The following is a 22,938-nucleotide window of genomic DNA, read 5'->3' on the forward strand; positions in this document are numbered from 1 at the left end:
GGTAAAAAAGTGGACTTTTGCAAGGCACATTGGCACAAAGGACCAACTGAAGCTGTGTGAACAGATGAAATAAAATTGATAAGAAAATGTCTGCAGAAAATCAGACAGCATTGGCTCCTGAGATTTGCAAAAGTAAATACACAATGCACAAGAAGAAAGAGGCCATAAAATCAGAAGATAAAGTTCAGGAAGATGTCATTGTAAAAGTACAAGGAGAACAAGATTTTTCAGAAGAAACAGGTGATATCAAACGTAGGAAAGACCTGAGGAAGTAGGAGTCTGGAGAAGGCTTTTGCAAGTGACAGTGTGCTACCATGAAGTGCTGGTGGGATGTCAAAGGGGCAGACTTAGGAGAAAAGGAGCACGAAAGAATTTTGTTAGATAAGTTTTCTAAGGAGTTTAAAAATTAAAGTGAGATGGAATATAACTATTAATGATGCATACAAATTATAAAACTCAGTTCTGGTCAGAAAACAGAAGAGAAAGACAGAAACAAAAACATTGATAAAGGGGCCTTGCATGGGCAGAATAGTTTCACACTGAGAATGTTTGTATCTAGGGTCTCCTTGCATACACAGTCTAACCTCAAGAGACATGCTAAAAAGGCAGTAGAAAACTGTGCACAAAGGCAATTACCTTGCAGCAATAGCTCAGTTCCAACTACAAGTTTAAAAATTATTTGATTTTGAAAGGACAAATTCAGTAATCCTTGAAAAAGTAAATCAATCTCTGAGCATTAAAAAGGTTTTGCTATAGATCTAAACAAAACAGCAATTCCAGCTTTTGTTAATACAAGGTGCATTGTACATTCCTGAAATTTCAGGTACTGAATGAGTTGCACAGATTGTACTGGGAATTCTTTTCTGAAAATAATGAGATGATATTCACCACTGGAGGATTAGTAAATCACTCTGCAGAAGAAGAATTTTAATGTTATTCAAAAAGACCTGGTATACCTCTACATTTGTTTTTATATAGTCAGGTGGATATACACAAAACTAAAATCCTGAATTTAAAAAGAAAATTTGAATAAATAGTTAAATCCTGTTTGTTATCTCACTCTACTTAATAAAACGCTATAATTGTCAAAGCCCCACACTAAGTGGTACTTTCTGTTTCCATGAGGTTAATAACACAAAATGATTGTCATGGTTTAAAATTAGTATGAGGGGACGGAACAACCAAGTTTCAGGATGATGCTCCAAAGAATACATCATGGAAGAAAGCCAAGTGTCGATATTCATTCTTGTGGCAATTGAATGGGCATTTGCTGCTATGGTGTAGCCCTGCATAAGTGCATTCCTGTGTCAGCACACAACAGAGTTGTATTAATTTGTAAATGTGCTACAGGAAACAGAAGTTAAAATCTGCTTAGATTTATAATTTGACATGAAACCACGTCAAAGGAGCATCTTAATTCCATCCTAAAATAAGCACACAGCTACCAAATGTTTATCAGATAAACAATAGCTGTCATTTTGCAAGTAATCAGCAACATACCTATTTCGAGTCATCACTGGCATACTTAATGTGATTTCTCACTGAGTCTACCCTGAAAATTTGCATCACTTGTAAGTAAATCATTAGCCTTTAGAGCACAGATGTTCTGACAATCTCTCTCCTACATGGTTCCATGTATCAGGTTTAAATAAATTACTTTCCTAAAACTTTCATAAGAGTAAGTTTTCATAAGGTTTTCTGAGGCTTAAGGAGAAACAAGATAAAATATTTTTCATACTTTTATTTTTTTGCTTCAAGAGGTAGAAATTGGTTCAAATTGAATGTAAAGAAAAGCAGTAAAATATACTTGTGTACTACTTCAAAACCATTTTTCAGTCTTCCAGCTTTGAAATTTTCAAATATATTCAGTGCAAAAAGTGAAGGATACAAAATTCCTTCCCCCCAAACCTTATAATATTCAGAGCTTAAAAATTAAGTCAAAGTTGAAATTATTTGTCCAAATGTACACAAGAGCCAGACAGCATAAGCATCTATGTTAATTGATAAGTATTAATCAGCACAAGAGAGAACAATATTTTACGGTTTAAAGTACTAAAATTTCATAAAAGAATACCAAATCACACACCTCTGTAACTGAAATACAACTTTTTTGTTGAAAAATGAACATTTAAAACCTGAAAAAGTTGAATATTAATTGTTCCCCTACTACTCCCACGAGGAGTAAATGTGTTCTGAGGCCCATAACTATGTAGTTTTTGAGATATGAATGCATCAATGGCTATCATGGGATGAAAAATTACAAAGATCCCAGAGTTGTACCAGGTTGGAAAATACAACACCAATGGCATTTTAAAGAATGTGTAGACACTCATGGTGTCTACAGATAAAGTCTTTCTAAGCAGTTCCTTAGAGACTGAAAAATTACAAAACTAAAGTGTTGGTTCGCTATACCTTTACAAAATGCAAATCTGGAATAAGTTCACTGACTTTGATGTACAACTCACAACTGACTTAGTTTTGTGTTAGCAAAATTTAGCAAACCTTAATTACATTATACAGTCAAAATTATTTTATGGCAGTTGTGAGCCATTACCATAAGCCGGTTTTCCAAATTCATGGAACAGAATCTTTGCAGTGTTTCTTTTCAGAAGCAAATAAAAGTGAGAAATTATTTCTTATGTTATTGGATAATTCTGGTGACATAATAAGTCTTATAACTTAAAGTGTAATGAAAATGAGATGAAACAAGAATATATATGCTCATCAATAGGAAAAATAATTTCTAAAGCTGTTTTAAATTCTGCTTATATGAAAAAACACATTCCTTTACTCTCAGCCATGCTGAAATCAGGTTCATAGATGGAACTTTTGAAAAGGTCTACCTGCAGCAGTATGTAAATAATAAAAAACCCAAACAGATTATTTATCATTCCATGTCACATATTAATTTCTTCTTTGGAAAAAAACTAGGAGGTCTCTACATTGAATAGTGTACTTGTGAGAGAATGCTCATGCATGTGCAATAATTAAAAACATAGAAATGTTGGTTCTTATCAATGGTTTTGCAATTCTCACAAACCTTCCTTTTTGTCTTCTGCGGCAATCTTCGCTTTTGTGTCTGTTATGTCTTTGAAAGAGGCCAGAAAGAGTACCACATCTCCTTTTTCATTCTTTATAGGAACAATATCCAGTAAGCACCAGAATGAAGACCCTGCAAGGATAAAGAAGGAATTTAATTCAAACAGCTGTCTTTTAGCAGAGAGAGGGAGGTAAAAAAGTGAACTGCTTATTTAGGAGGTCAGTAGTCAGGGAATCACAGATGTTCAGCTCATGTAAATCACTTTGCATCACTGGTTGAAGCTCTGTAATACTGCATTCTCCAGACACAAGACATTAATTTAAATGCAAAATTTATCTACAGGGATCATTAATAGAGTTTAATGAAGCTGCTTACTCCTCTGAAACCATGCTTTCCTTTGAACTCTCAACTGATGTTGCTTATTTCCTGGAATAGCTTTCACTTTGTTAACTTGGCATCTGAAGCATTCATGTCTGCTATGGAATCATTCTGCCTTAATCATCTGACTTGATACTCATTAAAAGCTCTTGACAGAAGACCTGATAGTCAGAGCATAATTTCACTAATTCAAAGCTATTTAAATTAATCAGATATCAGACTTAGAATAGAAATAAAATCTTTGCACAGACAGTGAGATATATAATACCACACATAATCTCTAAAATTAATATCAGCTATCTTCTTTAATTTCATAATGTTCACCTTTTTAAGACTGAAGTTGGACAAAACTGAGTTTGACAATATTTTTAATTCTTGTCAACTTTTCTCTGTCCACACCGACTACATAATTATGCAGTTTATAATAAAATCTTACTGTTTGTGTCACGTTTTGTTTGCAAGATATGTTGTTCAATTGCAATGACAAAATTAATGTTTCCTAAGAATATCACTTGGAACAAGAAAATATTTAATGCCTAGAAGCAAGCATCCTAGATCCCACTCCCATCCATTCTGGGGTAACTCAGCAGAGTACCAGGCTTTTGTCTCTTTCAGGTTTTAGGTATCAATGCTAACTACTTCCACCCACCATCAGCCCACAAATATTATTTATAAGACATATAAGTACTACTAGAGAGTTTAAAATTTATTTTTGTACATCTTTACACTTCCACAATCTGCTGCTTCACAACGTACTATTTTTAGCATTTGTTTACAAACAAAAGTCTAGTTAAATTCATAAAAAGAAACAGGACCGGTTCCCTGGACAACTGCTGCCCCAGCTGACTACTGCCAAATGATCAGCTGAGCTTTGGAGGGCTCCTTGGGATCAGCAAGCAGACTGGCCATTTCCTGCTGTGCTGTCTTCTGAAGTTTCTAGTTTTGAAAAAAAAAATTGGGCACAGGAAAATCGCAGTTAAGTTTTATAATTTAGATTTTCAAGTGGAAGTTCCCTGGCTGCCTTTTGAACACTGTAGATGAGCACGAGAGGTGAAAGAGCAGGTTTTCTTTTGAGGGACCACAGCAGTTAAAAGTAAAAAAAATTGTTTCAAAGGAAATTCATCTGGCCCTCTGTGCCCTGATCAAACTTTCCAAGAGTCACACAGGCACCTTTGAGACTAACATTCCTAGTTCAGAAATGTGGCAGCATTTCCACTAAAGGTATTTAAAGAAGGGACATGGAGAAATTAGAACAAGAGAAAGGAAAACTGGAGGACAGAAAAACCTGTGTAAAGAAGCAGACTTGCTTTGTGTTGGGTTTAAATATTCTTATTTTGAAGACAAAGCAAGGAAAAATTCCCTTTTAAAAGAAGAAAAAACATGTCAGAATCAGGAGCAAAGCATTTCTATTGTTCTTTCTCCCACTTTGATTCTCCATTCTCCTTCTTTTTATTTTTTTTTTCTTTACAGATTTGACTCTATTAAAAATTCTGGGGAAAACTGTTCAGTAGCATTACTGTCAGAAATGTTTCAAAGAGTCACACAGTCCCAGCCTTGAAGTGGTCCATTCAAGGAGGAGAAGCATTAAGAAACTTTACTGCTTAAAAATAGAAACATAAGTCTTTATAAAATACCATCATAACTTCTAAACTGGCCAAACCCCTAGTGGCAAAATTACTTTCTACCCAGCTGCATTCTAGCAGTAGTTTCAGTGAAGAGAGAAGTCTCTCTCATCTCCTTCTTCTAAACACCATCAAGAGGGCCAATGGTCTTTTCAGAAGATGTTTCTATCTTTCTATCTCCTCCAGAAGTGGAAGTATACCTTACTCATTTCAATTGTTACGTGTCTTTCCTATACACACACACACACACACACACACACACATTAGCCATTAAGGCCTGAAAGAAAGTTGCAGACATCAACCATTTGAAACAAACTTAACTCAGTTACAGTAATATTGTCCAAAATGGTAATTTGTAGGTTTAAGGGAGTTATTACAACATGGTTAATCATTAGAGAAAAAAATCATTTAATATTTAATGATTTAATGCATTGGCTCATTTGTATAATCAAAATGCCTTTGAATTCTTTAGAGGTTTGTCTCTGAACAGTGGTCACTGGTTCTACATCCTGTCATCATTTGGTTTCTCTCAGTCATATTTTCTTTTGTCATTCTACTTCTCTGTAAATATCTGAAAATATTTTCACTAAGCAAAGCAAACATGTATAAAATATGGTATGTGCCACTAAAGAAAACACACATCCAATACATGTGCAGACTACTTCTCTCCAGAAGAGGTCCAGGGTAATGCCCTGCATGGTGGGATGTCAGTTCTGGCTGTATTTATACACTGAATATTTAGAAGTTCTAAATTTGAGCTGGTTGGTCTGGTGGTTTTTTTTTGCTGTGTTTTAATTTTATTTGGTTTTTTTCTGCCTTTTCTCTGAAAGGAGCAAATGAATATGAAGGTGTTTTTAGACTGGGTGAGATGATCTGTTTTAGGTCATGACTAGGTCAATATAAGGTTGCACTCTGTCAAGAACAGAAGAGCTCTCTTTCACTATTGAAGAGCAACCTCGGAAAAATAAACTGCAATGCAATCTGTTACATAGCTTTTACTGAAAGCCAGCATCACATAATTCTATAAAGCAAAAGCAGAACTTTCTCCACATCAAAAAAAGTAGTGCCCTATTTTGTTGTGGTTCTTTTGAATGCACTCGTCTGTGAGACAGAAATTCCTTCCCTGCTTCAGATGGTGCATACAAAGATTTTCTGTATTGTCAAGAGTCGCCTATCAAAGAAATTTCTTTTGGAGGTTTATTTATATACAGGCTATTTTTATTGCTTCAAGCCACCACTCTTGGAGAAAGAGTCTAATCTTTCTCTTGCATTATGAAGGGTCAAAATATATTTTAATATCCTCAAGGCTTATATAAGCACATCACAGGGAAGGAGAAAAGAAACCAAATGAAGCATAATCTTATCACAAGGCAATTTGGCTATAGTCCACCTTTTATATATACAAAAAAAGAGAGTGCTTTATGGTCACTCTCTCAACCACCCTTTCTACCTTTCCTCATTTTGACAGCTAGAAGTCTGTCCTCAGACTGAAATCAAAACAAGGGTCAACAGACCACAGCATTTAAAAGGGAGATTTTGTACAAAACCCTGTCATTAGAATGCCAGTAGCCTTTAAAACCAAACACTCTTTTCACTAGAAAATAAAGCCTGTTTGAACCATGGGACAGACTGAGACCATTAGCTCTGTTGATGAGCTGGGTGCACTCACTGTACAATAATAGGTGATCTCTAGTCATGCCCACCCTATACAGAGCCCAATGAAATACTCAGAACAGAAATATCTTTGGTGGATATTTGGGTATTGCAGAGGTTTCATAATAGAGATATGATGTGGGATGATGGTCTGCAAAGTTTATGTAATTCTTTAACCAAATAAATAAAACTCTACACCCATCTTGTTAAAATTTTACTTCATAATTTTTTAAAGACACAAATATCTAAGAAATACTTGGAATGAGTGCTACTCATGCCAAGCTATGGCTTCATTTTGCTCTTGACAGTCTGGGAGTAGTTTTGTCCAGGAAGAAAAGTTTAAGGCTTCTTTTTGCTTTTTGACTGGTCTGGTTATATCCACTTCCAGACCATCAATTCCTCAGGACTTTTATTACCACACTGCTCTCCAGAGGGACACTGAGCTGCTTTATGCAGTCCCTTCTATCATTCAGGGGTCAGAAATAGGAAACACACAAATTTCTGTGATCTATCTCCACTTCTCTGTATCACAAGGAAGAGGGACCAAGCTCTTTTGAGAAGCTCTGAATCTGCACATAACACATTGAATTAACCAAATGCAATTGTTCCTAGACTAATGGCCCAAATATCTGAAGAAAGAAAGAAAGTTTAAATGATTTGCATACTAGATATAAAAGTCTTGCGGCACAAAACAATAGCTCTTCAGGGAATAATTATATATATGCATGAGAGGGCAGAATTAGGCTTCACAAGCCATCATAAATTTGGAATATTTATTTTCATTTAAGTGGGTGACTTAGTAAACTAAATGCTCTTGTAGGGAGATGCAAATCAAGCCTTAAACAAAACTATTAAAACACATTACTCTATTTCCAGGGATTTACGTAGAAGACAAAGATAAACATATTTTCACGTAGATAGCTGTAATAACTTGTCAACAAGATTGATGCTAAATCCTCAGCATTACAACAGTGTCTCATTGGTGGTTACTAATTGTCAGCAAAATAAACCTGCATCATAACACCAGAGATATTTGAGCCTGATCATTTCCACTTTTCCATCACAGGAAGTGTGCACATCAAGACTGGCAGACTGGGATGCCAAAGATTTTATCTGAGGAAACCAAACTCTCATCAGCTTACCCAAAAATTCCCAGCCTCACTGATAACACATCATTTTGAAAGTTAAGTGGTTTTGACAAGATGTCAACATTTTGTTGAGGAGAGCAAAGTTCTAAGAAAACAATGCTTAAAAAATTTCAACTGGACTGAACAGGAAAGGAAGTGAGCTGCAAGAAAACTATAGCTATATATTCAAGCACTTTCTCTTTTGTAAATATCATAACTTTGGCAATGATCAATTAATACAGCTAATGCAATGTTCTGCTGCTTTAAGCAAATTATCACTTCATTCTCCATTATCGCTGCAAAAATCAAATTTATAAGCTAACAAAACCTATAATTTATTTTTCTTGAATTCTGCTACTGAAGGTGTCAGCTTATCTGCTACACCTAGTGACATTCTTTGGTCAGAAAAAACTGCAAAATTAAGAACTCATGTGGGTTATGATGAAAATGACTTACATGGAAACAGGTGGTTGTGTTAGATTTTCATACAAGTGGCAAAGAAGACTCAAGAATTTGTTTCCCCTACTTCTGTGTGACCACCAGATCACACTTGTATCTTGGATGGAAATCTCCTTACAAGTATTAACAGTCAATGTAAATCTATTCCAAAGTGGATTTGTAATCCATTAGTGCATCCAAAATAGAGCCATTCCAAATTTACTTACATCCTAAAGCAGAATACAGTTGTGTCCCAAGAATTTGGTAGATGAAAGAAGACTGTAAGATACTTCAATAACTGTAATCATAAGATACAGTAATAATAAAGCAAAAATTGTATTTCAGTATGAGTAAGTAGGGAATGAATAATCCTGTGGCGTTGATTTAAAACTTGCTAAAAATAGCTCCCCGATCCTCTATATTCCCTATGGAGTACCATGTGCAATTATTCAGATCTATTACATCTCATCAGAGATACACCAATCCGTCCCTCCATGTCTTCCCTGCCTTTTCTGTGCCCAGCTTCAACCTATGCTCTGTCCCTTCTGCTGCCAGGTATTCCAGTGCCTCATATGTCATATGCCTCATACTGCCAGCATGTCTGAGTTTCTCTGCCATCTCTGCCATGATGGAGAGATGAAAAGAGGGAAAGGAGAAGAAAAGACCCTTTTCAACACAGCAATCTCCTATCCTTGCCTCTCCTGCAAACTGCCAATGTTAAGCAGAGAGAAGCTTCATTCATGACCCCAAAGTTTGTGTTTGTCACTTTTTGGACACAGACTGTCAGTGTTATGGCAGCTCCTAGTTTGAGTGCATGTCTTTTCCAGCCTTAGTGGAACAGTCTGTGCATACAACAACTAGTACAGTCTGCAGTGAATGTTTTATACAAACTGATTTATGAGCTACAGCACATCTACATTTCAGCTTTGTTTCTGCTTTCTGGTCTTTCCTTGTATAGCTCCACTATCTTCCTTAATTATTAGACCATTTCAAAATCCTCTAGTTACCCTGAGTTTCCTTGAACAAAAGCAGAGAACTAAGCAATGCCTTTTAATGCCATGTGAGATACATTATCCTTGGGTATACCACTTTCTTTTCGTCTGCCCTAATTTCCTTTTCCTATTTCCTTCCAGATCAGAAAATAAAATAACATTTATGGAGATAAGTACTTCCCTGATGTAATACATTTACTGGGTTGCAGTTATGACAATTAGCAAAACACACAGGATTATCTAAAAACTAAGTTAAGGCAGTGAGATGCATTCTGTTTAAATGCAAAAAGCTTCAGGGCAGACTCATAAATATTATCTGTCTGCAACTTACTTTCCCTCCCTCTCCAATGATAATTACTTTGTCACAGTTATATTAGTACAGGGCATTCAGCATTTGTCAACTAACTCCCAGGAAATACTAATTGAGACAATATACTTATACAAACAAATATACAATGTCTATGACAAAAATGAAAAAAAACAACCAAACTAAAGGAAGAGAAAACAAAACAAAATACAGTTTCTCCAATATCTTTATACAGACTGCTTCAGAAATAGTCAGGTTTGATCCTTCCTGATCAGTTTAATCTTTACTTCATTTCTTTCACCCAAGCAATTTCTAAATAAGCCAAATTTTCTTTCTATTGATCACTGTATTTTTGAAATCTATTGTTAAAACTGTGCTTATTCCTTTTGGACCTTCAGAGTCAACACATAGATATCAACACAGCAGTAAATATGATTTCTCAGCCTACTGAGGGATGTACTTCTGAAAAGAAGGCAAGAATTTTTAAAACAGGATTATCTGTCATATACATTATATATCTGGATATATATTTATATATATATATATATAAATAAAAACATATTTATTATTCTGAAATTTTATCTTATATTTTCACATCTGAAGGAATTAAAGCACACACTCACCTAAACATAGCCATGTTTACAAATTACATTCTTTTGCTTTTAAGCTCATTATTTTATAATCTGAAAAGAGAGACTTTAAAGATGATGTGAAATGTGCTACAATGAAAAAACCCAGCCATCTCCAAACAGACCACTACACCTAGGAAAAAAAATTAACGTTTTTAGTTTCAAAAAACAAGTGATAATTATATAAACTAAAATATTTGCAAAATATTTTGTGATTCTCACTTTGCTTCCTTGGGCAGTGGCAGCCCCTAGAAACAGAAAGTCTGGAGTCTGCAGAATGCGAGATCTCCCAGAATTGGGAGAGGTGCTGGCTGCAACCTTGTGCTTATTCATAAAGTTTTCTAAAGGCATGACATGGAGAAAAAAGGGATTTTACTGGTTACTCATGCACTTACCCTGAAAGACTACATTTTAGAAATGGATCAAGTTATTTTACACTGCTTTTCCCACAGGGTTAGGTCAGAAAGTATTTTGCATTATAATCCTCGCCTTGTCTTATATGTTCATATTATTCAAAAGTTTTCAACAAGTTTACAGATTTTCTGTTGAGGCTGTGATTCAAGAGCTTGAACCTTACTCCATATGCAGTCCATGGGCACCTTCCTGGAAGGAGGGGGCTAAAGCTGTGACCTGAGATGGAGCTGAGTCATGGATCTGAACTGATAATTCCATCCTGTCAGGTCTGAGGTTTTTGTACAGAAGGGTTTTGAAACACACACTGAGCAATTATGTAACATGGTAGAGAGGATTAATCTTCCCAATTCACCACTTCAGTCCATGTGAGCACATGCTGTAAACAGTCTCTGAGCCTGTCCAATGAAATTACAGCAACCCCACCAGTTGGAAAACAGTAGGTTTTAACCTTCTAGTTATTTAACTGCTTTATGAAATCCAGCTGCTTTTGCAATTCCCTACCCAAATCAGTGAGAAGGTTCAGTAGACAGTCCTAACATGAGCCTCCTACCACCTTCCAAAAAACTATGGAACTAAAGCAAGAACCCATTGTGGTGGTCAGCACAGGAGGTGGCAAATAGTCTGCATCATAATCCAGAATGTGGATTTAGGGATCAGGGAAAAAATAAGGAAATGCCAGCCAAAGAGAGGCATATGGTCATCTGGAGAAATGACACTTTGAACTTTCTTTATCCAAAAAACAGCCTAATGCATGGTGAAGCACAGGCACCCAAGCCAGCTTTTACACAAAGCTTGATTTAAGTCTCATAAAAAATAAAAGGCAGCAGACTCAGTGTGGCCATAAAATTGTGAGAAAAAAATTTGAAGAGAAAGGTGACTATACTGATGTCTTATGAACATCCTACTCCAAAATTAATACCAATATCTCTTACTAAAAATGGATGTATAAAAAGTAGTACAAAGAAATGTCTTAAAAAACTTAAAAAAAAAAAAAAAGCATCCAGCAGTACCAACAGCCATTCCTGCCAGGTGCAGCTGGAAGCCCAGGGTGTCTGTGTGCAAAAAGTAGCACAAAGAAATGTCTTTAAAAACTTTAAAAAGAAAAAAAAAGCATCCAGCAGTACCAACAGCCATTCCTGCCAGGTGCAGCTGGAAGCCCAGGGTGTCTGTGTGGAAACACTAATTGCATCTGTTAGCAGTGAAGGGCATGAAGTTATAGCAATACAAGAAGGAACAGGAAAATTTCACACACATTTATTTACATATCAATGTGGGTCTAGAAGAAGAAGTCTTTTCTCAGTGAATTACGCTTTTAATACATCACATTGCTGCTGAAAGAAGCTATTAGCCAATATCACTGTGGATGCACCGGAACGAAGTATCAGCACTGTCAGTGAGCTGCAGCCTTGTTGGTGTCTCATTAAATTCTAGAAAAAAGATCTCAGATGGTTGAGATCACATTGCATACAGGGGATTTTGCCGCCTTTTTTTTTTTTTTTTTTTTCCTTGTAACTAAAATTCATCCCCTTGTTTTTTCTTCTTTCAGGCTTTTGCTGACCACTTCACCCAGGCCTCTGTAAAGTTTTAGGCAGGGAGGAGCACAGAGGAGCACAAGCCTGTTCTGTCTCCCTCTTCTCCTGCAGAAGCTGGGACTGTCTCTAAAACATCAAAACATTTCAGAGGTACACATTACCTTTAATCAGAAGCCATGGGTCAAGCAAATGAAGGGAGAGAAAAGAAAACAAAAATTCCCTATTCTGTGAAACAGAGGAAAATAAGGACATGTCTTCTGTCTATGTTCTATACTGCTCTTTAAAGAGGAAGACTCCAAAAATCAGTGAAATTTCTTAATGATTAATGAGATATCTGAAAGGGGGAAATGAAAAAGAACAAAAAAAAACAAAAAAAAATGAAAGAGAAAAGAAGAAAGAAAAGAGAAAAACAAAGAAGAAAAGATATTCTTTTATAAAGTTACAAATTATTTTTTATGGCTCAGGTAATTGCAATTAAATATCACCTTCAGATTAATCTTTCAGTGCTGCTTGCTTTTTTTATTTCCCTCCTCCTGTATTCTGTACAATAATTTAGCAAATGTGAGCAAGCCAACGACAAAAGCTTTTTAGCTTTCTTATTTTTAGATGATGTTTTCAAGGTAGAGAAGCAGTGAAGCAGCAGTGAGGCCACATTGCTACAAACCACTCTGTCAAGCAACTTGTCAAGGGGCTTTCTCTACATTAGTAAGTAGAAAATTGTCGCTAAAAAATAGTAGAAAGTAGTCACAAGGAAATTAAGACCTCTGTAGAGAAATTTTTTTTACAGTCAGAAAATTCTAATAAATGCATCTTTTTAATGCTGGGCTTAACTTCCAAAAGATATGGTGTGTTTCAGGAGTTTGTTGAAGAAGGCAGATACTTTCTGTAGAGAAGCTTGAGGAAAATCCAATTTTCTTTCATTTCAAAAGAAATTAATTTCTCTTCAATTTCTTAATAATTCTTCTACAATTTTAAATAACATTAAAAAACCCCACCTTTTCTGCAATCCTAACACAAGGAATGCATTAAATATAAATGGTGTTGTGTAGCCTTTGCTATTCTCTAGCCTTTGCTATTCTCTAACGTTATTCAACCACAAACACGGCAGAGGCAGCGGGTGATGTCTCGTGGCCTGAGCCTTATTTCATTTACCTGTGGCTGTCATTGTTGTTCATGTGGGAGCACCCAGACTTCAAACAGCCTTTTGCCTGATGAATCCAGGAGCTCAGTAACAGGGTCTGACTTTCACCCTTTCTCTATTCAGACTTTGCTCATCTGAAATACCTTAATCCCAACCTTCCAGGTATGGATACAGCCTTATCAAAACAGATATTCTCATGTAGATGAGATGATGAGAAGAGATAAAATACTTTGATTTAATCTTACTGACTTGTAATAAATGAAGAAACAAATACAGAAATTGAATACATCATATCTTCCTGACGTTACAATTTACTTACCAAACCTTTAGGGACCAAGAACACTCCTAAGACATAACCCAGAAAGTGTTTAAATCAGTGTACACATAGAAGCTGACAAAATGTCCCTTGAGTCCTAGTTAACTGTCACAGACAAAGGAAACTTCTTGCACCAAAGTCCTAAGGCACCTTGTAAAGACAGTCCCAGCAAAACCCATTTGCTGCAATCCTCTGATACCACCAAAGGGGTATCGGGGACAGCCAAAGGTGAGACAGAGACTCTATTATTAGAAGGCATGAAAGACACTTTATTATTAGAAATCTACAGTTCTTATAGAAACAATGGTGGACTTAAGACTTGATTGGCTTTTAGGAATCTTCTCTCACTATTGGTGAACTATGAATAACACACTCTGGAGAACCATATCTATAACCAATGGTTGCAGAAAGAGAGATGATAATTGTTTGAATTCTTTCTTCTAAGTTTCTCACAACTTCTACACAGTTTCCCAGGATTTTCCTGGGAGAACTGTGTCTCTCTCTGTTCAGAGGATATGTAATTACCACACTCTTACAGTGGGGATTTTTAACTATGCACAAAGGCTTGTGCAAACAGCCCTTTTTCTGGGACGCACAGATATGATGGTCACCACAGCGAAGTCTCTCAAATGTCCATAAATCACAAGTGGCCACTGCTGTTTACGCTGTGTTGCACACAACTTAGACATACACAAAAAGAGAATTTCCTTTCAATCAAGGAGGGCTGTGGAATTACTGCATGTTTTAAAAGGCTGTGTGTATGCACAGATCTCTTTTCAAACACTACAAACCTAATTTTGAGACAAAGGAAATAAACCTGATGGGGTCACAGTTGACCCAAGCTGTGACCTTCTCAGAAACTGAAGATGGAGAGCTTAGACTGGACTAAGTCACTGATTATCTGGGTTACTGCAGCATTATCTTAGGCTGCAATAGAAAAGGAAAAAAAAATCCACACAGCTGCTTAACTGTACTTCAGTTTGACGGAATGTGAAGACCTCATTTAACTACCTGTACTCACTATTGACAAATTTCAGAAGAGGGCTGACAGGCAGAAAAAAAAAGGGTTTATTTAAATATATCTCCTCAGCATAGTGTCCAACTGCTTTTAGATTGTTCTAAACAAGAGATCCAAGAGTGAGCATTTTTCTCACAACTCACTTGAATTCCAAAAGGTTAATTTGCATTTCTATCATCATAATTGACAACTTAATTTGTTGCAGATGTTTTAAAGAAAATTTAGAAATAGTAACAGAAAAAAGTTTAAAAATCAGCTCCTAAGCAATATAATTTTAAAACTTTCTGAAGAATGCAACAATCATAAAATTCCTTGTCTTTTAATAGTCTCCTTTTCCAATTGTCTTCAAGAAACTAATATAGCTCTGTCAAAGAAAAAGCAAGAAAATTTCTGGGGAACCAAAATAAATACTGAAACTATGATGAAAGCTATATTTTGAGTTAAATTTTCAAAAGACACCCCTCTCTGAAGCTGCTGTATCTGCTGCCATGGTTCTAATATTGCTCTGTTGCTAGCATGGCAGAAAATGTTCAGGATGAGGAATTACAACCAGTTTATCCTATTCTAAGAATTCATTAAAATTCCCAAAAGAGAACACACATAGAAAAAATTCTTATCCACTTCTAGTGGTCTCAGAAGGATTGGTCAGAGAACAAATGCTTAAAATCATTCTTCTCTTGTAATCCAAACCCAAATGACAAAGACAATGAAATACTGTGGTTCATCCAACACAGACAGATAACCCACTTTACTCAGATTTTACCCAGCTCCTTGCACACCACTCTTGCTGCAGTATCAGCTCAGAGCAGTCTGGAACTTCCATGAAGTTGCATGTGGATTGCTGCAGTTGCTTTAGTTATAGCAATCATTCCTTTAATTAACAATTGCTGAGCAGAGGTGTTATGTGAATTCTTGAATTATGGTTAAATAACTGTGAAAGGTCCATATTCAAGCTCAATGAATTCAGATCAAAATTTTTTGTTTAGAATGAACAGTCTAACTTAATGAAAAGCCCTGAGATAAGTTTAAATCAAAATTAAAATATTTTAAAATGTGACAATTAAGGAATAGATGTATGTTCAGTTTTGTAACCTTAAAAGTCTGCCCCAAAAACCATGACAGATATGATCTACATTTTAGACCAAATCCAGAGGAACAAACCATGAGTAAATTGTGTTCACACATCTATGTCTCTCATAGTAAATTTTTATCACAATGTTGTACTAACTATTGAGATCTCAAGAAGAATTCCATGAGCTCAAAATTACCCCTGAGGTCTGGAAGTGCTTGTTTGGTCTTGTAGTTAGGCCTATAAAGCAAGGCTGTGCTAAATAGCAGACTAAAGGCAGGTGGGGGTTTCCCTCTGACACCTCAAAGCCCTAGCAGGACATTGAAATGTGGCCCTGTGATAACTAGGCATTGCTAGCTACTTGTCTCCCACTGACCTATGTTCCTGACATTATACCAGCCCAAAAATCAATGATTTTTCATATTGGGTATACTGGAATGTAGCCATACAATCTTTCAGGGATATCATTCCCAAGGTTCTTATGTCTTTAAATATTTTAAAAACCTTTTTCTGGACAAAAACCAAAGTTGAATAAGCTTAACAGCTTCAGAAGTTCAATTTTTGCTCTGAGAAAAACCCCAAACCCAACCCAAAAGCAAAACCATTTAGCTAAAATGGCTGATTTGCCAAATTTGGAGCCTGTGCTTTGCAGCTCTGTTGAAAAACCAAGATTATTTTTTTAGATAAATTTAGCTTTTATACAAGAAATTCTCATGTTATTTTAATACCTATTCATTTCTGTTTCCCAGTGGTACAGAAACACATGGAAATGAAAAATATAATGGGCAGTCGGGGAAATTTATTCCTATTCAGAAAATGTATTGGGGAAGCTTCCAGTCAAATTATGCAGAGGGATGCATGTAGGATGTATAGTGGGAATTCCTTTAGCCTCAACAATTTCTCTTTATCTGTTTATCTGTGATTCAGCTACTTCTCTGATAATTGACCTGCAATCTCTTTCTGCCTGTGTTAATCATACCTATTACAGATTTGAAGCACCCCTTCAAAATGTAAAGGAATCACAATTTATCATTCAGGACAAAGACAACGAAATGAATGTCTTAGCTTTACTTCTTTAATTTAAATACATTGAAATATCTTCTTATCATGCCTATTTATCAGTACAGAATACTGGAAAAAAGCAGCTCTTATCTTTCTTTAAAACAAATTTTCCCCTATATTCCAATATGTTTTACAACTTGGAACTACATTATTTGTATAGCCTTCCTGAAGCTATTTCAGGAAACTGTGTGAGTCTCTTCTATATGATAAAAAACCAAACTAAACACATACACACTCCCAAGCCTCCCCAAAAAGTTAAGATAAGGAAGCATTTAGCAGGAGCTTCCAGATTAAATTCAAACTTTCATACTGTGAGGAGCAGCAATCAGGAACACAAGCCAACTAAGGAACATTCTTCCTTTTTTTTTTGTTAATGAAACTGAAGTTGTCTTCTTCTAACACTCCAAATCACTTTGTTGTCATTATGCAGTAATCACTTTTAAAAAATAAGTTTTTAAAGCATACAATAGTAGTAATATTATTTGAAAGGAAAAAGTTTTATTTATAAAGACAGAAGAAGAGAAAACCTATGAGGAAAATGTGGTCTACACATATGCCTATAAAGCTTAGCCACATAAAAAAAGAGAAAGTGATACTCAACACCCATGGATCCATTGAGTCCATGGATCACTTGGCTTCTGTTACCCTGGCTGAAATCTTGTCCTTGTCTCAAACTTAGTGTCACCTGTTTGAAGATCACATGAATGTGGCTATAGGAATATATGGAATAAGTACACTGAAGGAGCCTGATATAAATGAAATAAGCTGGGAAATGTGCATCGTGGGCTGCTGTCTTCCATGCCTCATGCATCCTGACTATGAAATTGTCCTTATAAATGCCTTGTCATTGGAGTCAAAACTTTGCTCGTGCAACTTGAAATTTCCTGTAGTCTATGGGGTTGCTTAATGCCTGGACATTTTCTTTATGTGACAATACATACTTGAATATAAATTTTTCACTTTTTGAAAGTTATTATTATTTTGGTTGTGTATAGTAGCTGTTGAGAAGAAATCGCTTGGCTCATTCAGACATCTGAGAATTTTACTGATGGCATTGAAAATTTTGCATAGTTTATCTTGTGATGAATATGAATTTTTTTCATAACGGCTTCAGCAATAACAGGTAAAAGATTCAGTATAACAAAAAGCAGAAAAAACAGTGTCATACTGAGTGCAAATAACAGTCTCACAATGCAGATTAGTATCCTGAATTTCATCTATGCAGCTTTGTAACATATTGATGTAAAATCAATAACACCAATATAAACATGGTCTCAATATGTACCCTACTGTCCTTACTCAAATCTATTCTTATAGGCTTGATGATAGACATACTAAATTATCACTTAGAAATGAACATTATATATTATATGCGTTTATGCTTATTTTCATTCTTTATGACTAACAGAACAGGACAGAAGGACTTACCATTCTTCTTATAGAACATGATTTCTCCTTTAAATTCTATCTTTTCCTCCAACGATTTCTCAATTTGAAGAATCATCTGCTCATTTGTTTCAGCACCAAGTAAGAATTTACAGCTGCAGCTCTTCTGCATGACTTCAGTCCGTGCAAATCCAGCAAGCTCGCAGAAGCCATCAGAGCAGTAAACAATGGGGAATCCCTTAGCCACCTGAGCATTTGCAAGGATAAAGTTACTATCTGCAGAAGAACACAAAAGTAAAATATGAGTTAAAGTCTAAATTCTGCACTGCTTGACACAGTACTTTCTATAACATCATTAGAAGGCACAACTGGACAGATATTGTAAAGCAAAGTTCCAGCTTGCCTGCAAACCAGGATCTAACTTCTGGTTTCAGACTGGTATTCTGACATTAAGTAAAATCTAGTCCACAGATCATATACAATAGTTTTCCATGGCTTTGTACAGTTTGCCTCATTGTCTCCTCAAGGAATACCTTATGATAATTGCCTCTGAGATAGATGCCAACACACTGAAACAACCACTTGACCAAAGACTGGTGACAAATACCAAAATTTTGGAGAAATTTCAAATGTTATGCTGCCATTCAGAATACTCTGCAGTCTGCACAGACACAGCTACATCATAAAACTCAAAAATATCCATGGTCTCAATAAGATAATGTTGACCTATGTCAGCAAACTAATTCATTCTATATAATTTTTCAAGGGAACCTTTAAAACCACAGTTGAGTGACACACCAGGCTATGTGGAATTAGGGACATTCTAAACTACAAAGAATTATTTGTCCTTTATGGTACATGAGGTTGATTTTGTTTCTTCTTTTTTTGTTTGATTTGTTTGTTTGTTTTGGGTTTTTTTGTTCATTTGTTTTTTGTTTTCCTTGTTTTTGAGGAAAAAAACATTTCATTCAAAATCAATCACCTGTCTTTTGGAGCCCCACCATACTTCTCCCATATAAAACAGGCATATCAAAGATTCACCATTCAGTTATACTTAATGCTCTTTATATTTTTTCAGTGTGTTTAAGCTGTGGCAATCATGTATGACACATTCAAGTGTAACATATTTACATGGACATCAATCAACCAAATGTCATGTCCTAAATCCTTATTTGATTTCAAACCTTTGGCAGATCTAAGAGTTGAACCTATTGGCAACCTTATAGCTCATTCCCATCCCTCTCTGAAATGTTTTTGAAGACTTTGAATCACAGAACATCTTCAGCTCATGTCAACAACACTGACCCTTTACAGTATTATTCAGCAATCATTGACACCCTTTCCAGATAACATATGAACTTCTCATACAGGTGTTTTGCCTGTGTGTCCTTATCTTGAAGTGAAAAAAAAAAAGAAAAAGGTTTTATGGGCAGAATCTGTCTACATTTCACATGGAGGGAGGAAAGACTATTTTTTGCTCATTGCTTGTTAAGGAATGTTTACCTTACAGCTTGCTAGCAGGAGCTGAGGAGCAGTCTAGTCCCAAGACAGACACCTCTCATTTTTCTGACTTATGTGCAAGTGAATTCATGTGTATGTATTAAGAAGAAATACTATTAACTAACCCATAATCCCTTGATAAATATTCATAAATTTAAAGAGAAAGACATGAATTATTTTAATGGAAAACTCAGGCTGATATACCTAATCCCCATACAGGGATATATTATTTATGATTGGGAGAGACAGAATGCAAACATGAAAATAGAGGAAAAATAAGTCTGGTTTCAATCTGAACTGTCGCAAGAGTTCCACATCTGTGAAATCCCAAAAACCAGCTGAGTTACTCTTTAATTACCCAAGGGATAAAATACTATGTCTTCTACTGCTTTCAGTATTTTAAAGACAATGGAGGCTTATTAAATGATCAATTTACTCTCAAGACTTTCCTTCAGCTACCCACATTTTGTACAAATTTAATTAAATTCTTTCAATAAATGATTGTTATGTTAAAACAATCTTTTCCCATTTACCAAATGATGTGTTTTTAAAATGCATTCTGGTTCAGTGCTTGACTTAGCCTGTCATTTTTATTTGCCTAACTGGGGAATAGGTATCATTACCATTCATGCACTAACATGCTGCTGCCCCTGTCAACACAAAACTAAATCCCCACACTGCCAGAAGAATTAAAATCATATGCTTGCAGTGCATAATGAAAGTGTGACAGTACAAGACCAGCAGATCATTCATATCAAATATATTTGTAGCTAGCAAATTAATTTACTTCTCTGATTCTTGTTGTTTAAGATACAATTATGTGGTGCAAAGACTGCTGTGGGGTTTTGTTTTTCTTTTTAATTCTAATTGTTGAGAGTTGTATGAAGCAGAATCTGGAGCACCAAAAGGACACAAAAGGTAGAGAGGATGTGCAATAGTGAATGAATGCCATTATGGACAGGAATACACTGGAACTTATCAAGCATACCATAGTTTTATGAAAAATGTAAGGTGGCAAAATTCAATTGTCAGTTACACCAAAATAAACCCAGAATAATTGTGGTTGCTTTAAAATTCATGAAATAAACCAGTTTACTTATAAATGCCAATCCAGTACTAGCTAGAATACCAGCCAATCTTTGTGTTAATATCAGCAGGTGTCTGATAAGGCTTGCAAGCCTAATTTTACTGAACTTTTTGGAGTACAACAGCAAAGCATCAGGGAAATGCAATCAGAATTATATTTGCTGCTCTTCTTGAGCTTGAATTTAAAAAAAATAATGAGAGATGCACTTATAATCCCAAACTAAGCGACGTATCTAATTAATTTGTTGAAAAATTTCTTGTCATACTAAAATGGACCAAGGAACATTATGCCCAGTAATTACATGTATCATCCAATTCTTCAGTAACATTAATAAAGTGATTAATATTTACCTCTTAGAAAAAGTAAATTAAAAAAAAAAAAGCCAACAATACCATACCTTAAGATATTCTGGTTAAAAGTTTGTTTAATTCTGTAATTTATTTTTATAGCTTCAGCTATTTAATATCTATTGCTATTACTTGTGTATGTGAAACATGATAAAATTTTTCAAAAAACAAGTATTGAGGGTGAAATTTCTATCATTCAGTCTTTATTGTGACACAAATAACAAATCTAACATTTAATTTCATGATCTTCAATGATAACTAGCTGGATTTTAAAATCAAGAGTATAATAAATGACATTTTCTTTAGAATAATGTATTAGAAACTTATGGACAGGAAGACAATATTTGCTTATTTTTGAACTTGCAATAGAAAAGTTGCAATGAGTCATGCAAACATTTTTATATATTTCGTATATGTTTGTGTGCAGATTGCAACACTTCCATAATAATATAGAAGTTGTTAAATTCTGTATTATGCTTTCAGCACTTTAGCTGGCATATTAAATTATTTTATTGATCAGGAGACAGCATTAGATTACTGGTTGGATGTATTTTTTAATTTTATTTTTAGATAAGAAAATACATCCAAGCAAAATACTTAATCCATTGAGAAAGATGTAACCCCGAGCCTTTGAAACAACAGAGTAGAGCTGCTGAAAATCTGTCTAAGAAAGAAGAGATCTGGAGTATTGAGGAGTAAATCTGGTGCAGGTAGCTCAGTTTGCCAACTGCACATTGAGATGCAGATTGAGCTCTGGGTGGGAGCATGAGATAAGAGACCATGATCTGCCAAGCCTTTGGTCAGCAAAGGGAGCAAAGATGGACTCTAGGAGACACAGCAGGAGCAGAGGACTCAGGACAAAGAGAGATTTGTGTGAGGAGAGATTGTGAGGCTATACAATCCTTGGGTTTCTTTCACTGAGGGCGACACAGCTGAGGCTGTTTTTGTGTTGCTGCATCATGAACAAATGGCTTTATGGAGAGAGTCATCTGAGCTCTGCTCTGGGACAGCTGGGGTGGATCTGGGAGGGAAACCTGGTCTGACTGTGGGAGTGTGGGGTCGGAGGGGAGTTAAGCGGGCACCTGTCGGTTCACTGGAGCCACCCACAGGGAAGGGACCTTGGTGCCTGCAGTGAAATCTCTGAGCTGGGAGTGAGACTGCCAGAGAGTCCAGGGAATGGGCAGACTGGATGCTTTTTTTAACGACATGACCCTAGGTTTCAGCTCAGAAATTAAGTGATGTAAGCCTCTGCAAAATAAAATTTTAAAATTCAAATTGGATATCTGTATATTAGCTTCGGATAAAAATTCTTGGTTGTTTGTCCAAACCTGTGAGAGCTGTGCAAAGGATGATTTAAAAGTGCTTCTGCTAAGACGGAAAAATAAACCTAAGCACAAAATATCCAACATTCACAAGGTTTTCCTTTAGCAGCAAATCAGCAGAGGTGCAGGAATATGAAAGAGGACCCTGGCTTGCCAGCACAATTTAAAAGCAGGTTTCTTTCAATCATGATTCTTTTACTTTAAACTCATTTTCCATGAAGATCAAGATACTTTTTCACATGAAGGTTTGAAGGAAGACTATTAGAAGCTTGCATGCCTGTCTTCATTTCAGAAGTAGAACACACTGGAGAGGTGTTAGGACAGGATAGGACACTGATCAATGGAAGACTCATGTGGTTTTCAGAAATCTCTGCCAGAAACACAGCACAAAGCCACAGACAATCAAATAAGACAAACCAGAACCATGACAACTGTACCTTCAATCGCAGACTTAGACAATGTTGCCCTGTTTCAATGATGAGATACCCAAAAATCATAACTGGAGCAACAGAAATTCAGATCTCATGCCATCCGATACAGAGAATCTTATTCAGCAAA

The 22,938-nt window shown here is 35.8% G+C and overlaps 1 protein-coding gene across 1 annotated transcript in view; it reads right to left on the reverse strand.

Annotated features, from left to right (window-relative positions):
- Window positions 1–22,938, reverse strand: part of KCNH8 (potassium voltage-gated channel subfamily H member 8) — a 177,240-nt gene that overhangs the window by 102,599 nt on the left and 51,703 nt on the right. Inside the window, exons 2-3 of the mRNA XM_039709733.1 lie at window positions 18,167–18,400; window positions 3,041–3,172 (exon numbers count right to left, since the gene is read on the reverse strand). Of these exons, the coding sequence (XP_039565667.1) occupies window positions 3,041–3,172; window positions 18,167–18,400 (366 nt within the window). The remainder of the gene's footprint in view (window positions 1–3,040; window positions 3,173–18,166; window positions 18,401–22,938) is intronic.

This window comes from Passer montanus, unplaced genomic scaffold (genome assembly GCF_014805655.1).
Source record: "Passer montanus isolate IOZ18808 unplaced genomic scaffold, ASM1480565v1 scaffold10, whole genome shotgun sequence".
Classification (NCBI taxonomy): Eukaryota; Metazoa; Chordata; class Aves; order Passeriformes; family Passeridae; genus Passer; species Passer montanus.